Genomic DNA, 17,811 nt, shown 5'->3' with positions numbered 1-17,811 from the left:
ATGAATGCCGATAAACAGCCGAAATAGAATCATGAATTTTTTTTAGCTGTTTTTCAAATTCTGAGTAAATAACTTCTCTGGATTCAAAGAATTTTAAGGCTGCCATGGCTGAACCAAGAGATTATGTATTCTCATCAGCAAACATTAATGAAAAAAAGATTGTTTATCTCATTTTTTAGAAAAAGCTTTTCCTAACCTGTTAGATGGCTGATAAGAAAATGTGAAGAGATTGGGAGTTCCTTATACATAATTAAGTAGCTCATTCTTGCAGATACTTCAATAATTCATATTTGAAATATACTTTTTTCAACAAAATTGGCTTTTTAGATAACTCCCTTTGAAGGTGGTGGTGGTGTAGGATTTTGCTTTCTGGATCTTAAGAGATTTGGGAACTCTACACTTCGTGAAGATAAAATCAATAATGGGTTAGTTCCATAGGCACGAAATTAAAATCACTATCTAGTATGATATAAAGTTCTGTTGTTTTGGAAAGGAGCTATTATTTGATTGAAAACTGGATTAGGAGAAGGCGTCTAGATATGGGGGAGTAAGGTAAAAGGAGTGAGAAAAAAACATGATATGTAGAACCATTCTTTTTCTTCCCTGTGTCCTCCAACCGTTCTTAACCTGGTGCTTCTGAAAGGGAAAGGTGAGTGTTAGGCAAGACTAAGTGAAGCTGACATGATAGCTTAGCTGATAGAGAATGTGACAAGATTCATCATACTGGACCTTTGTTTCTTTCCGCTAGCCTGTGAACCTGGCTAAGTATCCTACAAGAGTATGTAGTGTGCCTTTTAGACCCTGTGCCTTTATCTGTTGAAGAAACTATGCCTCAAAGTTCAGGGAACTTCGTGCTCCAGATGTTTGCATGCCTGAAAATACAGAGGGGATTCAAGCACAGTAGTGGTCCTAGTAGATGTGTTGTTTTGTAGAGGAGGCTCCCTTACTTTGAAATGAGAATGGGTTTTTGAATTTTTAAGCTGTTGAATTGCTGAAATCAGGAGATCTTGCCCTACAAAGTAAAACACTAAAGTAAGATTAGGATCGTAAGTAGAACCAAGGTATCTGTGAGAAATAGTGGTGCAGTCAGAATAGCAGATAGACTGCTTAGGATAAGGTCCATTCATTGTTACTCATCCAATAAGTACTTGTTCATTATCTTCTCTGTTCAAACCCCTGGGAAGACTTTCTTTCAGATAAGAGGGAAAATGTTACAATTCTGGGCATTAGTGCTTGGTTATGCCCAAGGAGGGAATGCTAAGCTGAGTCAAATGGACTAAATATCTTGGCATCTTCATTTGGAGCTGTTAGACTTGCTAGATCAGTAGTTTTAAAAATTGTTCCACAGTGTCCTGAGATCCTTCAAAGGTACCCCAATTATCAAAGGGATATGAGAAAGAAAAGGCCGAGCCCAGGAGGAGCGTTAGACTCCCCATTGCCCTCTCCCTGCATCAACCAGAGTGGCCTTACTTTTGCCTATTGTATGCACTGTAATTTTACATATTTTGCCTTGGGGCCAGGGGAGAGAGGTAACCCTGTGAAAAGAAGCTGAAAAACCATTGCTAAGAAGATCTTTAAAATCCCTTCTAGCTTAAAATCTATGGTTTTTATGACTAGCTAAGCTCTAACATTCCTCTAGCCAAGTTTTTTGAGTCTTTGATTCTAAGTTCCTCTTAATGCTTTTCTGGCAAATATTTATCTCTAAGTTAGGCTCTTCTGCATAGACCGGGATCAAATAGTTTCCCCATTTTCATTGCTTAAGTACATAGTGCCATATTTTAAAAGATAGAAATTTCATGTATTAAATAGTCTTTGTAGACTTTATTTATTAAACATAGTACAAATAGGCATTTAGCCAGGTACCTTGCTGGGACCCCCTCCTGATCCAAGGCATAAATATTTGTCCGTATTCACAGTTTGGATGTTTTAGATCTCAGTATTTTTGAAATTCCATTCTTACCTAGAGATCAGCAGCCTACTTCATATTTTGAAGCTGATGTTTTTAATTGTAATACTTTAAATCTCAACTGATGTTGCTAAAAACAAAATAAACGTAGCATGTTTATCAGTGCCCAGCATGTAGTAAATTCTCAATAAGTGTTTATTGAATAGAAGCACATCTCATATTTAATATAAGCCTGTACTTTACAAAGAGCTTTTATATAGTATATTTCATGTTATCTCCAATAACACTGAGGATAGTGTACTATATTCCACTAATGAAAAATTTGAGAACCATTGCAGTAAGGAAGTGGCAAGTTTGAAATAGAGATTACTGTGAGCTTTTTAAAAGACTCATATAGCTTGCTTTGTCTTTGACCTCTCTGATTATACCCATCTCCTCATTTATTGAGCAAATATTTATTGAGCACTTAATTGTGTACTGTGTTCTAGGGATAAAACAGACAAAAGTCCCTGTCTTCATTGAGTTTGTAAGCATCCTTCATTTTCCCTTGGGTTCTAACCTTTAGTCTTGGGGTATCACAGCAAGTTTACAAATATATGTAAGCCTTAAAATGAAAAATATTAAGCTTTACTCTAGCAAATGGCTTCTTATTTAATAAAACTATTATAATACTAATGTCCTACTCTGATTATATAACTTTTATTTTGGAATTTGATTTCCTAAAGTCAATATAAAACTAATCAGGACTTTTCTTAAATAGCAAAGCACCGATGTTCATATGGTTAGTGATAGTGATGGAGATGACTTTGAAGATGCTTCCGAATTTGGTGTGGATGATGGAGAAGTATTCGGCATGGCATCATCTGCCCTGAGAAAATCTCCAATGAGTGAGTATTAATAGCTCTTTGGGTCCAGCTCTATAATTCTACTTTCTACTGCAGAAACTTATGAAGAACAATGAACTTAAAAATCTCTTACTGACTTTCCAGGTTGGAGAGAGAAAATATAGCAAGTAGGCACATTATTCATTAGAACCAGAGCCTCTTGAGTTTTGGGTTTATTAAGCTCAACAATTCCCAGTGCTTTAGTAAAATTCATTAAAAATGCAAGGGAATGTGTAACTTATGTTTCACGTATATAATTAGTTATGAGTCTTTCTCTTTACTTTAAACCTAGAGGTTAATAAACAAATAGCTGTATTTTCTGTGACTGTACTTGTTTCCCCACATCTTAGTGGAGATACCAGTTTTAAGAATAGTAATATTATTTTTTCCATTCACTGGTACCACCTTCGGAAGGAAAAAAAAAAAAAGTAAACTAAATGTGCCATCTCCTTCTCTTTAACTTTACAAGATATATACTGTAGAATCACAAACAGTACTATATGCAAAATTACCGTTAAAATAAATCCTTAAATGGCTCATTTACTCAGTGAAGTTAGGGAACTCCGTTGGGCAGAAATAGATGTGATATTTACTTAAAATTGACCATCTTCCTTATAAATGAGATTTTTAAAATAACTGGAGATCCTTTTTATATAATTTATTCACAAGATGTCATTTTAGAAAACACTGAAATCCTAATTGATGACTGACACATACTTGAAATGCTTAGCAGGATTGTGTCAGTTGGCTTTCCAAAATTTATGAGCTTGGAATTTTTTCAAGGTTCTTTTTTAAGGTTTGATGAAATCTTCTAATGTATGTCAAGTTAAAATGTCTCCTCAAATATATCACAGAAGCTAAATTTTAATTTTATTTCCTCTTTATTGATTAAATATATTTCTTATATGTGGGATTAGATGTTATGTGGTTTGTTTTTTGTGTCTATTTGTTTTGTTTTTTTTGTTTTTGTTTTTTCTTTTGTTTGTTTTTTAGTGCCAGAAAACGCAGAAAATGAAGGAGATGCCTTATTACAATTTACAGCAGAGTTTTCTTCAAGGTAGGGTTAGGACATTAACTATATAAAATTGATGTTCTCTTAATGCTACTGTGATTTTCCTGGAGCAATTTTAATCATAGATTGTCTTTAATTTCTCTGTAAAGTATTCAAAGGATAAATTTGTCAGTTTATATAGTCCTGAGAGTTTAACACATACTATTCAATATCAGGTAACTAGTAAGCCATTAATACCACTTCAGAGATGTATTTATCATCTTATCCCTGTATCTTTACGGAAGCAAAATAAATGGGTCACTAATTGATATATTGACTGTATTCCCAAAAGGACTAGGTTATAGGATACTAATTTTTGGTATATCCTAGAGTAAACAAAATATCCTTTAAAATAATATTAAATTGAAAAATAATTTAAAAATTTTAAATGTAAGTGAATTTTTTCTTTTAATTTTTGTTTTGGAACTATTAACATTTCTTCTTTTAAGGGTCTAATATAAAATGTTTTATATGCATTTGAGATTCTTATAAGGTGTTTAAGTAAAGAGGATTTAAATATTTAACCCTAAATTTTTGTGTAAATGGTATTTCTCTTTAGTTCTATTTTCTAATGTAATATAATTTGGAAACTTTGCAAGATACAATTATTTCCCTCTCTGTTGGACTTCCAGAATAAATGAACTAATAAAATGGAAAGTTAAGGTTACTGTAAGGAAAATCTTATGAAAGTGGATAACCAGGAATTGCTACATATAAATGGCATGGTTTTGTAGTACTTATTAAATCCATTTGCTAGATGTACTTAAAACTCCAGTCTTTTAATATTATCACTATAGGCCAAGAAGAATTCTAAGAATTAATGAAGTTCATTCCCAAGCCTTTAAAGAAATGTTTTAATGTTTGGTCTACAGTTAGGAGACATTAGTCCCAACATTTACTTAAAAGATGCTGATTAGACTTGTGAAACTTTGAACTAAATTTGAAATGTATTTAAATTAATAGACATAATTTTTCCTGTAGATATGGTGACTGCCATCCTGTATTTTTTATTGGCTCATTAGAAGCTGCTTTTCAAGAGGCCTTCTATGTGAAAGCCCGAGATGTAAGTGCAATCTTACCTTTTATGATTAAAAAGTGCAACCGATAGATATACAACCAGGCCTTGGGCAATGCTTAATGTTTTCTGTTTTTTTCAGATTGAAGACTTGATTTTGTTTGTGGTTCATCTACCAGCCTAGTCATCACCAGGATGCCCATTTCAGAGGGGCAGTAGTATAATAGGGTATTGCTGGCTCTTGTAGATGGCCTTGTCAGGCTCTGAAACAGTTTTTTTTTGTGGGGAAAAGAAAGGTAGACATGTTTAGAAGGGACTAGGCTACTGTGTATGTTCTTTTCAGTTAATGTGACTGACAGGTTCTTACTAAAGGACTTGTCTTTAAGTCTTTTCCCAAAATGATTCCATTTAATAGTATATATCTAATAACTGCAATATTTTTATCTCAAAAGTCATTTTAGATAACAAAAATATAGAAATTGGCATTGTGATCTTAAGTCAAGTAGATTGGCATTTATAACAAGACTTCAGAAGGCACATTTTCAGCAAGAAGTATCTATGCAGTCACTCTGCTTGTATGTTGACCCAGCAGTGGAGACCTCAGTAATCTGGATCCTGCCTATCTGCACAACTTTAGCTCTTCCCGTTCCCTACCTTACACTTAATAAATCTGGCAGTGATGTACCTTTTGTGTTTCCCCATAATCTTACTCTTTGTTCATGCTTCTCCACTGTAAGGAATGCCTTCATTCTGCCCTTTACCTGGTCAACTTTTTTAAAATATTTATTTATTTTTAAAAAATTTTTATTATTATTATTTTTATAATAATTTTTTATTATGTTATGTTAGTCACCATACAGCATATCCTTAGTTTTTGATGTAATGTTGTTCTATGATTCATTATTTGCATATAACACCCAGTGCACCATGCAATACGTGCCCTCCTTACTACCCATCACCAGCCTATCCCATTCCCCCACCCCCCTCCCCTCTGAAGCCCTCACTTTGTTTCCCAGAGTCCATAGTCTCTCATGGTTCATTCCCCCTTCTGTTTACCCCCCTTCATTCTTCCCTTCCTTCTCTTACCTATCTTCCTGCTATTTCTTATGTTCCATAAATGAGGGAAACCGTATGATAATTGTCTTTCTCTGCTTGACTTATTTCACTTAGCATAATCTCCTCCAGTCCCATCCATGTTGCTGCAAATGTTGGGTAATTGTTCTTTCTGATGGCTGAGTAATATTCCATTGCATATATGGACCACATCTTCTTAATCCAGTCATCTGTTGAAGGGCATCTCGGCTCCTTCCACAATTTAACTATTGTGGACAATGCTGCTATGAACATTGGGGTGCATATGGCCCTTCTCTTCACTACGTCTGTATCTTTGGGGTAAATACCCAGTAGTGCAATGGCTGGATCATAGGGTAGCTCAATTTTTAACTTTTTAAGGGACCTCCACACTGTTTTCCAAAGTGGCTGTACCAACTTGCATTCCCACCAACAGTGTAAGAGGGATCCCCTTTCTCCACATCCTCTCCAACATTTGTTGTTTCTTGCCTTGTCCATTTTTGCCATTCTAACTGGCGTAAAGTGGTATCTCAGTGTGGTTTTGATTTGAATTTCCCTGATGGCTAATGATTTTGAGCATTTTTTTCATGTGTGTGTTAGCCATTTGTATGTCATCATTGGAAAAGTGTCTGTTCATATCTTCTGCCCATTTGTTGATTTGATTATTTGTTTCTTGTTATTGAGTTTGAGAAGTTCTTTGTAGATCTTGGATACCAGTCTTTTATCTGTAGCGTCATTTGCAAATATCTTCTCCCATTCCGTGGGCTGCCTCTTAGTTTTTTTGACTGTTTCCTTGGCTGTGCAGAAGCTTTTTATCTTGATGAAGTCCCACAAGTTCATTTTTTCTTTTGTTTCTCTTGCCTTTGAAGATGTGTCATGAAAAAAGTTGCTGTGGCCGATGTCAAAGAGGTTGCTGCCTATGTTCTCTAGGATTTTGAGGGATTCCTGTCTCACATTGAGGTCTTTCATCCATTTGGAGTTTATCTTTGTGTATGGTGTGAGAGAGTGGTCAAGTTTCATTCTTTTGCATGTAGCTGACCAATTTTCCCAGCACCATTTATTGAAGAGACTGTCTTTTTTCCACTGGGTGTTTTTTCCTGCTTTATCAAAGATTAGTTGACCATAAACCTGAGGGTCCATTTCTGGGTTCTCTATTCTGTTCCATTGGTCTATGTGTCTGTTTTTGTGCCACTACCATGCTGTCTTTGTGATCACAGCTTTGCACTATAGCTTGAAATCCGGCAACGTGATGCCCTCAGCTTTGTTTTTCCTTTTCAACATTTCCTTGGCGATTCGGGGTCTTTTCTGGTTCCACACAAATTTTAGGCTGTTTGTTCCAGCTCTTTGAAAAATGTCATTGGTATTTTGATCGGGATGGCGTTGAAAGTGTAGATTGCTCTGGGTAGCATAGACATTTTAACTATGTTTATTCTTCCGATCCATGAGCATGGAATGTTTTTCCTTCTTTTTGTGTCTTCTTCAGTGTCTTTCATCAGTGTTCTCTAGTTTCTAGACTATAGATCCTTTACCTCTCTGGTTAAGTTAATTCTGAGATAACATATGATTTTTGGTGCTATTGTAAATGGAATGGATTCCCTAATTTCTCTTTCTTCAGTCTCATTGTTCGTGTGTAGAAATGCAACTGATTGCTGAGCATTGATTTTGTATCCCGCCACATTACTGAATTGCTCTATAAGCTCTAGTAATTTGGGGGTGGAGTCCTTTGGGTTTTCCATATAAAGTATCATGTCATCTGCGAAGAGAGACAGTTTGACTTCTTCTTTGCCAATTTGAATACCTTTTATTCTTTTTTGTTTTCTGATTGCTGTTGCTAGGACTTCTAGTATTATGTTGAACAATAATGGCGAGAGTGGGAATCCTTGTCGTGTTCCTGATCTTAAGGGAAAGGCTTTCTGCTTTTCCCCATTGATAATGATATTCGCTGTAGGCTTTTCATGGATGGTTTTTATGAAATTGAGGAATGTACCGTCTATCCCTAAAATCTGAAGGGATAAAATCAGGAAAGAATGCTGTATTTTGTCAAATGCTTTTTCTGCATTGATTGAGAGCATCATATGGTTCTTGACTCTTTTCTTGTTGATATGATCGTTGATATGATCTATCACACTGATTGATTTGCGAATGTTGAACCACCCTTACATCCCAGGGATGAATCCCACTTGGTCACAATGGATAATCCTTTTAATATACTGTTGGATCCTGTTAGCTAGGATCTTGTTCAGAATTTTGGCATCCATATTCATCAGGGATATCGGTCTGTAATTCTCTTTTTTTAATGGGGTCTTTGCCTGGTTTGGGGATCAAGGTAATACTGGCCTCATAGAATGAGTTTGGTAGTTTTCCTTCTGTTTCTATTTTTTGAAACAGCTTCAGGAGAATAGGTATTATTTCTTCTTTGAATGTTTGGTACAATTCCCCGGGAAATCCATCAGGCCCTGGAGTCTTGTTTTTTGGGAGGTTTTTGATCACTGCTTCAATCTCTTCATAATTAACCAGTCTGTTTAAATAATCAATTTCTTCCTGTTTTAGTCTTGGTAGTTTATAGGTTTCCGGGAAGGCATCCATTTCTTCCAGGTTGTTTAATTTATTGGCATAAAGCTGTTGATAAAAGTTTCTGATGATCCTTCCTATTTCATTGGTGTTGGTCGTGATCTCTCCCCTTTCATTCATAATTTTATTAATTTGGGTCCTTTCTCTAGTCTTTTGAATAAGTCTGGCCAGTGGCTTATTGATCTTATTTATTCTTTCAAAGAACCAGCTTCTAGTTCTGCTCTACTGTGCTCCTGGTTTCTAATTCATTGATCTCTGCTCTAATCTTGATCACCTGCCTTCTTGTGCATGTGTTAGGCCTGTTCTTCTGTTCCAGCTCCAGCTTTTTGAGGTGAGAATATAAAAACTGTATTTTAGATTTGTCTATTCTTTTGATTGAGGCTTGGATGGCTATGTATTTTCCCCTTAGGACTGCCTTTGCAGTGTCCCATAGGTTTTGGACCAATGTGTTTTCATTCTCGTTGGTCTCCAAAAATTGTTTAATCTGATTTTTAATTTCCTGGTTTACCCAATCATTCTTGAGCAGGATGGTTCTTAGTGTCCAAGTGTTTGAGTTTCTTCCAAATTTTTCCTTGTGATTGAGTTCCAGTTTCAAAGCATTGTGGTCTGAGAATGTACAGGGGATAATCTCAGTCTTTTGGTATCAGTTGAGACCTGTTTTGTGACCCAGTATATGGTCTATTCTGGAAAAAGTTCCATGATATTCGAAAAGAATGATTATTCTGTTGTTCTGGGGTGTTGTAGTGTTCTGTATATATCTATGAGGTCCATCTGGTCCAGTGTGTCATTCAAAGCTCTTGTTTCTTTGTTGATTTTCTGCTTAGGTGATCTGCCTATAGCTGAGAGCCTATAATTGAGGTCCCCTGCTATTAACATATTATTATCTATATGTGTCTTTATTCTTGTTAAAAGTTGGCTTGTGTATCTTGCTGCTCCCCTGTTGGGGGCATAGATATTTATAATTGTCATATCCACTTGTTCGATACATCCATTAAGAATATATAATATAGTGTCCTTCTGTATCTCTAACTACTGTCTTTAGTTTAAAATCTAATCTGTCTGATATGAGAATTGCTACCCCAACTTTCTTTTGAGGTCCGTTGGCATGAAAAATGGTTTTCCATCCCTTCACTTTCAGTCTGAATGTATCTTTAGGTTCAAAATGAGTCTCTTTTAGACAGCAAATGGATGGGTCATGTCTTTTTATCCAATCTGCAACCCTGTGGCGTTTTATGGGAGCATTTAGGCCATTCATGTTGAGAGTGATTATTGAGAGATACGATTTTAATGCTGTCATGTTGCCTGTGAAGTCTTTGTTTCTATAGATTGTAAATTTCTGTTCTGTATCATTCTTGGGGCCTTTTTACTTTTATAGAACCCCCCCTTAATATCTCATGTAGGGCTGGTTGGTGGTCACGAATTCCTTCAGTTTCTGCCAATCTTGGAAAGTCCTTATCTCTCCATCAATTCTGAATGACAGCCTTGCTGGATAAAGGATCCTTGGCTGCATGGTCTTCTCAGATAGAGCTTTGGAAATACCATGCCAACCCTTCCTGGCCTGCCAGATCTCTGTAGACAGGTCTGACGTAATTCTGATATTTTTCCCTCTCTACGTAAGGATTTTCTTTCCCCTGGCCACTTTCAATACTGTATCCTTGTATCTGATATTTGCGAATTGCACTATGACGTGACGTGGTATAGGTCTGTTCTCATTGACCGTCGGGAGTGGTCCTCTCTGCCTCTTGGACACTAATGCTTGTTTCCTTTGCCAGATTAGGGAAGTTCTCAGCTACAATTTGTTCAAATATCTCTTCAAATATCTCAAATAGACCTCTCTCCTTCTCCACCCCCTCGGGGATGCTGTTGATTCTGACACTGGAATGTTTCATTAAGTCAGTAATCTCCCGTAATCTACATTCTTGAGATTGGATTTTTTTGAGCCAAGTTTCTGTTTCAACTTTGTCTTCTACCATCCCCTCCTCCAATTCACTAATTCTTTCTTCTGCCTCATTTACCCTGGCCGTCAGAGCGTCTAGTTTAGACTGCAATTGATTCATAGCATTTTTAATTTCTGCCAGATTCACTCTCATTTCCTCCCTTAGAGATTCTGTATTCTCATTAATATTTTTGTTAATATTTTTTTCAAGCCTACACATCATCTTGACCATTGTTACTCTGAACTCCATTTCTGACAATTTGGTTATATCCATATCCATCAGTTCTGTGGCAGAGGCCACAGACTCTGTATCTTTTCTTTCTTGGGGGAATTTCTCCTCCTCGTCATTCTGATGAGGAGAGGTTGCGGGGATGCCCAGAGCCCAAATTATTGACCAGGACCCAGGCAGTGTGTACTTGTTCTCTAGGGATCTTGGGGATGTGGGCTTCTTGATTTTTCAGCCTGCCTTCTGGGGGAGGGGCCTGCCGCACTGATACTCAGGCAACCCTGTTTGGGTAGAGTTGCCCTGTCCCCTGCGAGGCGGAATGGGGATGAGCACTATGTGAGCTGGTATTTCCAGGCTTTTGTTCTCTGGCGGCTTTCCCTGGCTGTTTTCTATGACTCTTCTGAGAGTCAGAGCAGTAGTGGCCGTATCCTAGCCTCTGTCTCAGAACAGAGAGATCGTAGTCCACTCTCCACTGAGCTCTCTTGACCACTTTAACTCTGTTTCTGTCAGTGCTGCTAAAAACCCTGCAGCGTCCTGGGTTGTGCGCCCCACAGCTGCTCTCCAGCCCTCGCTTCCAGGGCTGGCAGGTCTCTGTCCTTTGTGCTTCTAACACAGCCAGCCGCCCCTGGTTCCCGCGAGCGCTCCCGAGCTCCCTGTTTCAGTGTGGTTTACACATACTCCAGAGTGCCGGTTTTCCGTCTGGTTGCGTTTGCACTCCCGAGCTCTCGGTATCAGTCCAGTTCCAGTGAGTGCTCCGGAGCTCCGATTTTCAGTCTGGTCGCGCGCTCCCGAGCTCTCAGTTTCAGTCTAGTTTGAGTGTGTGCTCCGGAGCTCCAGTTTTCAGTCTGGTCGCACGCACGTTCCCAGGCTTATGGTCTTAGTCTGCTTTCTCGCGGGTGCCGGTCTGCGAGTCTGGCCCACTCCCCAGTGCAGGTGGCTACTACTTCCCTGCACCCGAGCTCGGTGCCTCCCTCCCCCTTCCGTTTATCTTCCTATATCTGTGCACAGATTCACGGCTCCCCACTTCGTACCTCAATACTCAGCACTGGAGATGTTCGTTTGTAGAGATCCAGATGCATCTTCCTGCGTGTCAGGCTGATTTCGTGGGTGTTCAGGATGGTCTGGTAGATATCCAGCTCGATTCAGGGGACCAGCTGAAAAAGGGGTCCCCTACTCCTCCGCCGTCTTTTCAAAACAACTTCGCATCCATGACATTATGAGCTAATTTTCTTTCCTGTCATTAGGTAACTTTTCTGATCAATAAATCCTCTTAGTTCTGCATTTGTAGAAGTCAAACCAACATTTTTTGCCGTCATGTCAAATTGTATTTGATCTAAACTTCTGTAAAGCCATTAAAAAACAAACGAAAAACAAAAATAAAAAAAACCTTCGTCTTCAGTAATTCTTTAAAAGAACATCCGCCGCTCGGCTGCAGAGGACAAGGCGGCCACTCAGGGCTGTTCTTCTGAGCCTGGGGCGCAGCTTTGGCGCGCCTGCGCTTGTCGGTGGCCGGTCCAGGGGACTCACACTGGGGGAAGGGGTGAGCAATCCGAGGCCTGCCCAGTGGAGGCCCTGGAGTTCGAGGCCCTGGGACGCTGATCGTGCATGTGCCTGCGAGCCTACCCAAAAAGGAAGGTTCAGAGTGCGCCCACGTGCCGAGAAGCAGCGGCGCTCAGGTCACAGGCTGCTTCTTCTGCCCTCACCCAACCCAGCCACTGCCTACTTGGTTAACTTTTATTCTTCCTCTGAGACTTAACTGTTCCTGACTCTTCCACTATCATACGGTTGGACCCACCCCTTAGTACTTTGTAATGATATCCTCTGCTCATCTTTTTGTTACATTTAACACCTTGCTTATCATTATCTATTTTCTGTATATATGTCTTCTCAAGAGATTTGCTTTTCTTTTTGGCAGTGACTGTACCTTACATCCCTAGTAAATATTCTATATATTTAATGAATGAAGGCAAAAAAGAGCGGGAAGGAAGAAATGGTGTGTAGATGGAGTAGAGGGAAAGTTATTGGAATTAAAGAGGGGAAGGAATTTTGAGAATAGAGTGCAAGGATGCCTCTGAAATTTCTAGTTTCCAGTTTATCTTACACCCTGACCTAAAGAAAATTTCATTTTTAACAAATTTTTAAAAATTGACAATAATTAGTGATCAAACTTAGAGCAATCAGTTTTGGTTTAATGAAGCAGAATAAGAAACACAAACTGTTCTTTACCCTAAGAAGAGTGGCATAACCCATTATAAATGCTGTGTTAGTCTATTTTTAACTATTAAATTTACATAAAATAGATGTCATTTTTGAAGAAATAAATATTTATAATAATACATGTTTATAGTTTCCATAAATATAGTTTCCATAAATAATACATGTTTATAGTTTCCAAAAAAGCAAAAAGAAAATATTCTAACACAGATTAACAGTTAACTTTATGATACATGTTCTTTCTGTATTTTTATATATATTTTGATGAATACTTTTATGTATATTTAATATTATTGAGTCATGTTATAATCTTGTTCAGTTTATTTTCACCCTTTATAATATTAATGGTCATTTGCTTAATTATATTTTATAATATTTTAACTTTTTATTAAAATGATTTTTAATACAGAAATAGTAAAAAGAATAGCACAATAAACACCCAAATCCCCTATCCCTAAATTTAATAACTAATAAATTTTGCCATGTTTGCTTCTTTCATATGCAGGCATCCAAAGTTTTAAAGGAGATAGAAGCCTTAATAACTTCAAAAGTTTAACTACCACACATTTATAAAAGAGCAGCATTTGAAATGTAATTATTTACATTTTTTATGCTTATTTAGGTTTGTGATTTTGATGAATAAATTTTTATGATGAAAATTTTTTTCATTTCCTCTCTGAAAATGGCAAACATTGACTGGAATAGAAAACAAATGTAAAATTTATTCAAAATATACCAAAACAAACAAATGTGAAAAAAATTAGTTTCACATGATGTTTTTAAACTGTGTAGCAGTTAAACTTTTGAAATGATTAAAACAAACTGCATGAAAATATTTAGAACACCTTTTTATAGTCAATATTTTTTGTTAAATTACATATCTTACACCTAAAAACATCTATATTTGTTTTCCAAAAAATAATGATATTCTCCTACATAATCACAATACCATTATCACATATAACAAAATTAATGGTAATTCCCTAATGTCATCTAATAGCCAGTGCATATTCATACTTTACCAGCTGTCTCCAGAATGTCTTTTTAACTATTTTTTTTGAAACCACAGTCTACTCAAGGATCACAAATTATATTTGGTTGTTAGGTTTTTTTTAATATTTATTTATTTATTTATTTATTTTAGAGAGAGAAAGAGCACAGGAGAGTGCATGGTGGGGAGGGGCAGAAGGAGAGAGAGACTCTCAACCAGACTCCCCTTTGAGGGGGGAGTCCTTCACGGGACTCAGTCTCATAACCCTAAGATCATGACCTGAGCCGAAGTCAAGAGTCAGACACTTAACTGACTGAGCTACTGAGGCACCCCATGGTTGTTAGATTTCTTAAATCCCTTTAAACAAGCACCCTCTTCTCCCCGCCTCTCTTTTTTCCCCATAACATTTGCTCTGTGAAGAAATCATGCTTTGTTATATTCAGGTCAAAATTTTTTTGCAAGAATGCTTTGTAAATAATACTGAATACTTCATTAAAACAGGACTTAAATGGTTATAGAGTCTCATTGTATGGCCATGTTATTATACTTAAACAATCACTTATGGGACATGAATATGGATGAAAGTGGTTGAAGTAGCCAGAAAATGTTAGGGTCTTTGTGACTTAAACTGTAACTCCCCAAGTAGCCATAGATGTCTTTTAAATCCCACTTAAAAACCTACCCTAATATATACTATGTACACCTTAAACATTATAACTTTAAATGAAGGCACTTGTTTAAATATAAAGTATATAATAGACAAAAGAACTTTTGCTAAGTGTCTTATATAATAAACAGACATTTGATGATCCCCAGAGGAGAATAAACCCTTGCTTATTAACTTCTGAATATTTCTAATGAAACAATTGGTTGTTTGCTTTTGACTAGGATCTTGGTATTTTAACAAATGAAAGTCATTGGTTCATGTAATTAAATGTTTTGCTTCATATTAGATTCATACCAAAATCCTTTGACCTCTTTGGACTTCTAAATTGTCTTTTCTTTTACCCCTTGTTCAAGACTTTTTTCTTTCCTCATTTCTCTTTTCCAAGTTAAAGAACAACAGTTTATGCATCGTTTAAGACCTTACTGCAAACTTAAGTAAAATTAATGCACATGATGAATAAATTTTTCAGATTTAAATCTGTCAGATGCATTTATTATGGTCATCAGCCAAATTACATATATATATATATATATATATATATATATATATATATATACACACACACACACACACACACATACATATACATATATATCCTTTTAATTAAATAGAACTGTGTATGCATAAAAATAGTACTGCTACTACAGATTTATATGGTACCATAATGGTTTATGGAGCATTTTCCTATGTGTATCTTATTTGAACCCTACAACAAACCAGTGAGATATGGACATATAATATCAATATTCCCAATGTATAGATGAGGAAGCTCAGAAATGCAACAGAACTTAACCAAAGCACATCAGTAGTAAGTACTAGAGGCCAAATAAGAGCTCAGGGTTCTAACACAGTTCAGTGTGATTTACACTATATCACTATATTTCAGTTTTCAATGGTAACTACTATACTGCAGGATTCAGTTATCAAACATCATTTCTCCTTTTCACATTTCACATTTGAGAGTTAAAACACATTTTTTTCAATATTATTTTTTAAAACTTGTGAAAGAAACATTTTTAAGAAAACAGTTTGCTGATGTTTACATATTTTAAAAGCAAGTGTGACCGATACTGTGGCATTCTGACTAAATTTCTTTCATCTTAAATATCACATGTTTAATTTAAACTGTGGGAGGCACATTAATTTTACCAGGGCAACAGATGAGCCTCAAGCACCAGCATTCTTCACTTGAAGTGAGAAATTGAGCTCCAAGAGTAAATAAAAACAAGATTGAAGGTTTAAATCCTCTGCTAGGCTTTTTGAACTTATATACTCATTAAATGTTTATTGGAGTGGTGGGATTACAAAGGATTTGGGGAGCTTCATCAACTGGTATATAGTTAATCACTAAGTAAAACACTACATTTGATAAAGTGTTTCTCACGATGCCACATTCAATCCATCTTAATGAAAACTGCTTCAAACTGATTTTGTTTGAGAGCACTTGGTGACGAGAGTGCGCATAGTTCTTTCTGCCTTTTTCATGAAGAATTTAAAACACTGTCCAAAGCAGAGCTCCAACTTCAGTAAAACAGATATTCTAAGGTCTTGTGTTTAAGTATATTGTGACAGAGTTTTGACTTCTGGCAACAGATCCATCAGTTTTATGACTTCCTCTCATGCCCTTAACTGTTAGAGATGTTCACTCAGTTGAGGGCTATACATATTTATCACATGCCTGCTAAGAACTGGAATATAGAGCTTTCCTGCCCTTGAGATGCTCATAGTCTAATGGGGACGGTAATATCAACAGATTCATTTAGTATAGTATGCTACAGAAGCAAAGAGGAGAGGTACTTCATCTATCTTAGAAAGTTTAGGGAGATTTCCTGAGGAGGTACATCTGACCTGGATCTTATGAGTCATACTTGGCCAAATAACAGAATTCTAAACAGAAAAAAAGGTCAAAAGCAAAGGCAAGAAGATTAAAATGAGAGAACTATAACCAAAAAAATTAAGACCAAGAGTAAAAAATGCAAGATAGAGAGTTGGATTACAAGGCATGAGGCAGGGAAGATTAGCAGGGGCCAAGGCATGGAAGGGGCTGTCATTTCCCTGTCATTTAAGAGATATTTATTGAATAAAGCTTATATTTTATCTTCAGGTAAGTGAAAGTCAATGGTTAGTCACCGTGGTTAAGGTTGCAGAAGCGTTACCACTGGCCACGCCATGATTCACTAGGAGTTTCTTAAAGACGTTTCTTTTTGTCCTTATAGCCTCCCCACCTCTCATTCATGCTACCTCTGAATTCTGTACGGAACAGAAAGTGCCCTATAGAATGATTAGACAATTGTAGTAACTAAAAATCAACAGCAATAAAAATCTCAGTGCTAGGGTTTATCTCCCATGTGAAGGATTGTTCCTTTCCTAGTTCTGTTCCTCCCCTTAGGAGACTGGGCTTTGATATCAGTAATTCTGTTATACCTCCTTAGATCTTGACTTCAGATCCAGTGATGTTTCCAAATATTACACATAAATTAAGGAAACCAATGCTCAGTTCTTAATTTCCCACTTAGTAACTCTCTGGCCCCAAACAAGTAATCAGCCTATTTCTAATCTAGGAACAAAAAAACAAAAGGGAGATAATGATACGGTTGTTTTGAGGATTAAATAGATGCTATCCACATATGCACCCAGCACCGTGGCTAATGTGCTGTGAAACAGTTTTGGACAAATTTGAGAAATGTTTGTAAAAAACAAAACTGATTTATTCATACAATTCATGAACTAATTCTAAGAACAATTCCAGAAAGGAATTTTGAGAACCCCTATAAATGAGCATTTACAGCACTAAAATAAGTGCTTTACTTTAACAGTATTTGTGATCAAGTTTTATTACATTTACTTTTAAAAATCAGCCCATTTTAAAGTAGTGCTGTTTCTACTATATCATGTTAAAAAGAAATCCAAATACCATCACTGATCAATATTTTTTAAGAAAAATAAGTTCTGCACAAATCTGAAGCCACAGCTGTAGTTGGTGAATTTCGAGCCCTTTATTAGCCAGAAAAAAAGGGGCAAACAAACTTATTTGTGCTTTAGAGAATATGCCCAGTCTGTTCATCTTGTCTTTGTTTTCTTTTCAATTTAAATTCCTTAAAGGCAGACAATGTCCTTAGAGTAATTTTATATGACAGCTATGACAGCATCCTGCACATGTGTGAGATAAAAACTATGATGCTAATATACTTCAAGTATGTTCATTTTACAAATAAAATATTTGTTGTAAAGAAAAAGAAAATAATACAGGTGCAGTTAAAGTAGAAAACAAATTACCAC

At 36.5% G+C, this 17,811-nt stretch overlaps 1 protein-coding gene across 3 annotated transcripts in view; it reads left to right on the top strand.

The window, feature by feature from the left end:
* The window catches only part of FAF1 (Fas associated factor 1), a 483,547-nt gene that overhangs the window by 335,626 nt on the left and 130,110 nt on the right, over positions 1–17,811 (top strand). For all 3 annotated transcript variants that reach the window (XM_087865864.1, XM_087865865.1, XM_045799577.2), the window contains 3 exons: positions 2,667–2,793; positions 3,784–3,847; positions 4,823–4,904. In XM_087865864.1, coding sequence (XP_087721990.1) covers positions 2,667–2,793; positions 3,784–3,847; positions 4,823–4,904 — 273 coding nt within the window. The remainder of the gene's footprint in view (positions 1–2,666; positions 2,794–3,783; positions 3,848–4,822; positions 4,905–17,811) is intronic.

Source organism: Ursus americanus, chromosome 12 (assembly GCF_024610735.1).
Source record: "Ursus americanus isolate L20-20 chromosome 12, mUrsAme1.1.p, whole genome shotgun sequence".
Taxonomy (NCBI): Eukaryota; Metazoa; Chordata; class Mammalia; order Carnivora; family Ursidae; genus Ursus; species Ursus americanus.
Note: the sequence above shows the minus strand (reverse complement) of the source record. Positions and strands in the feature narration are given on the sequence as shown.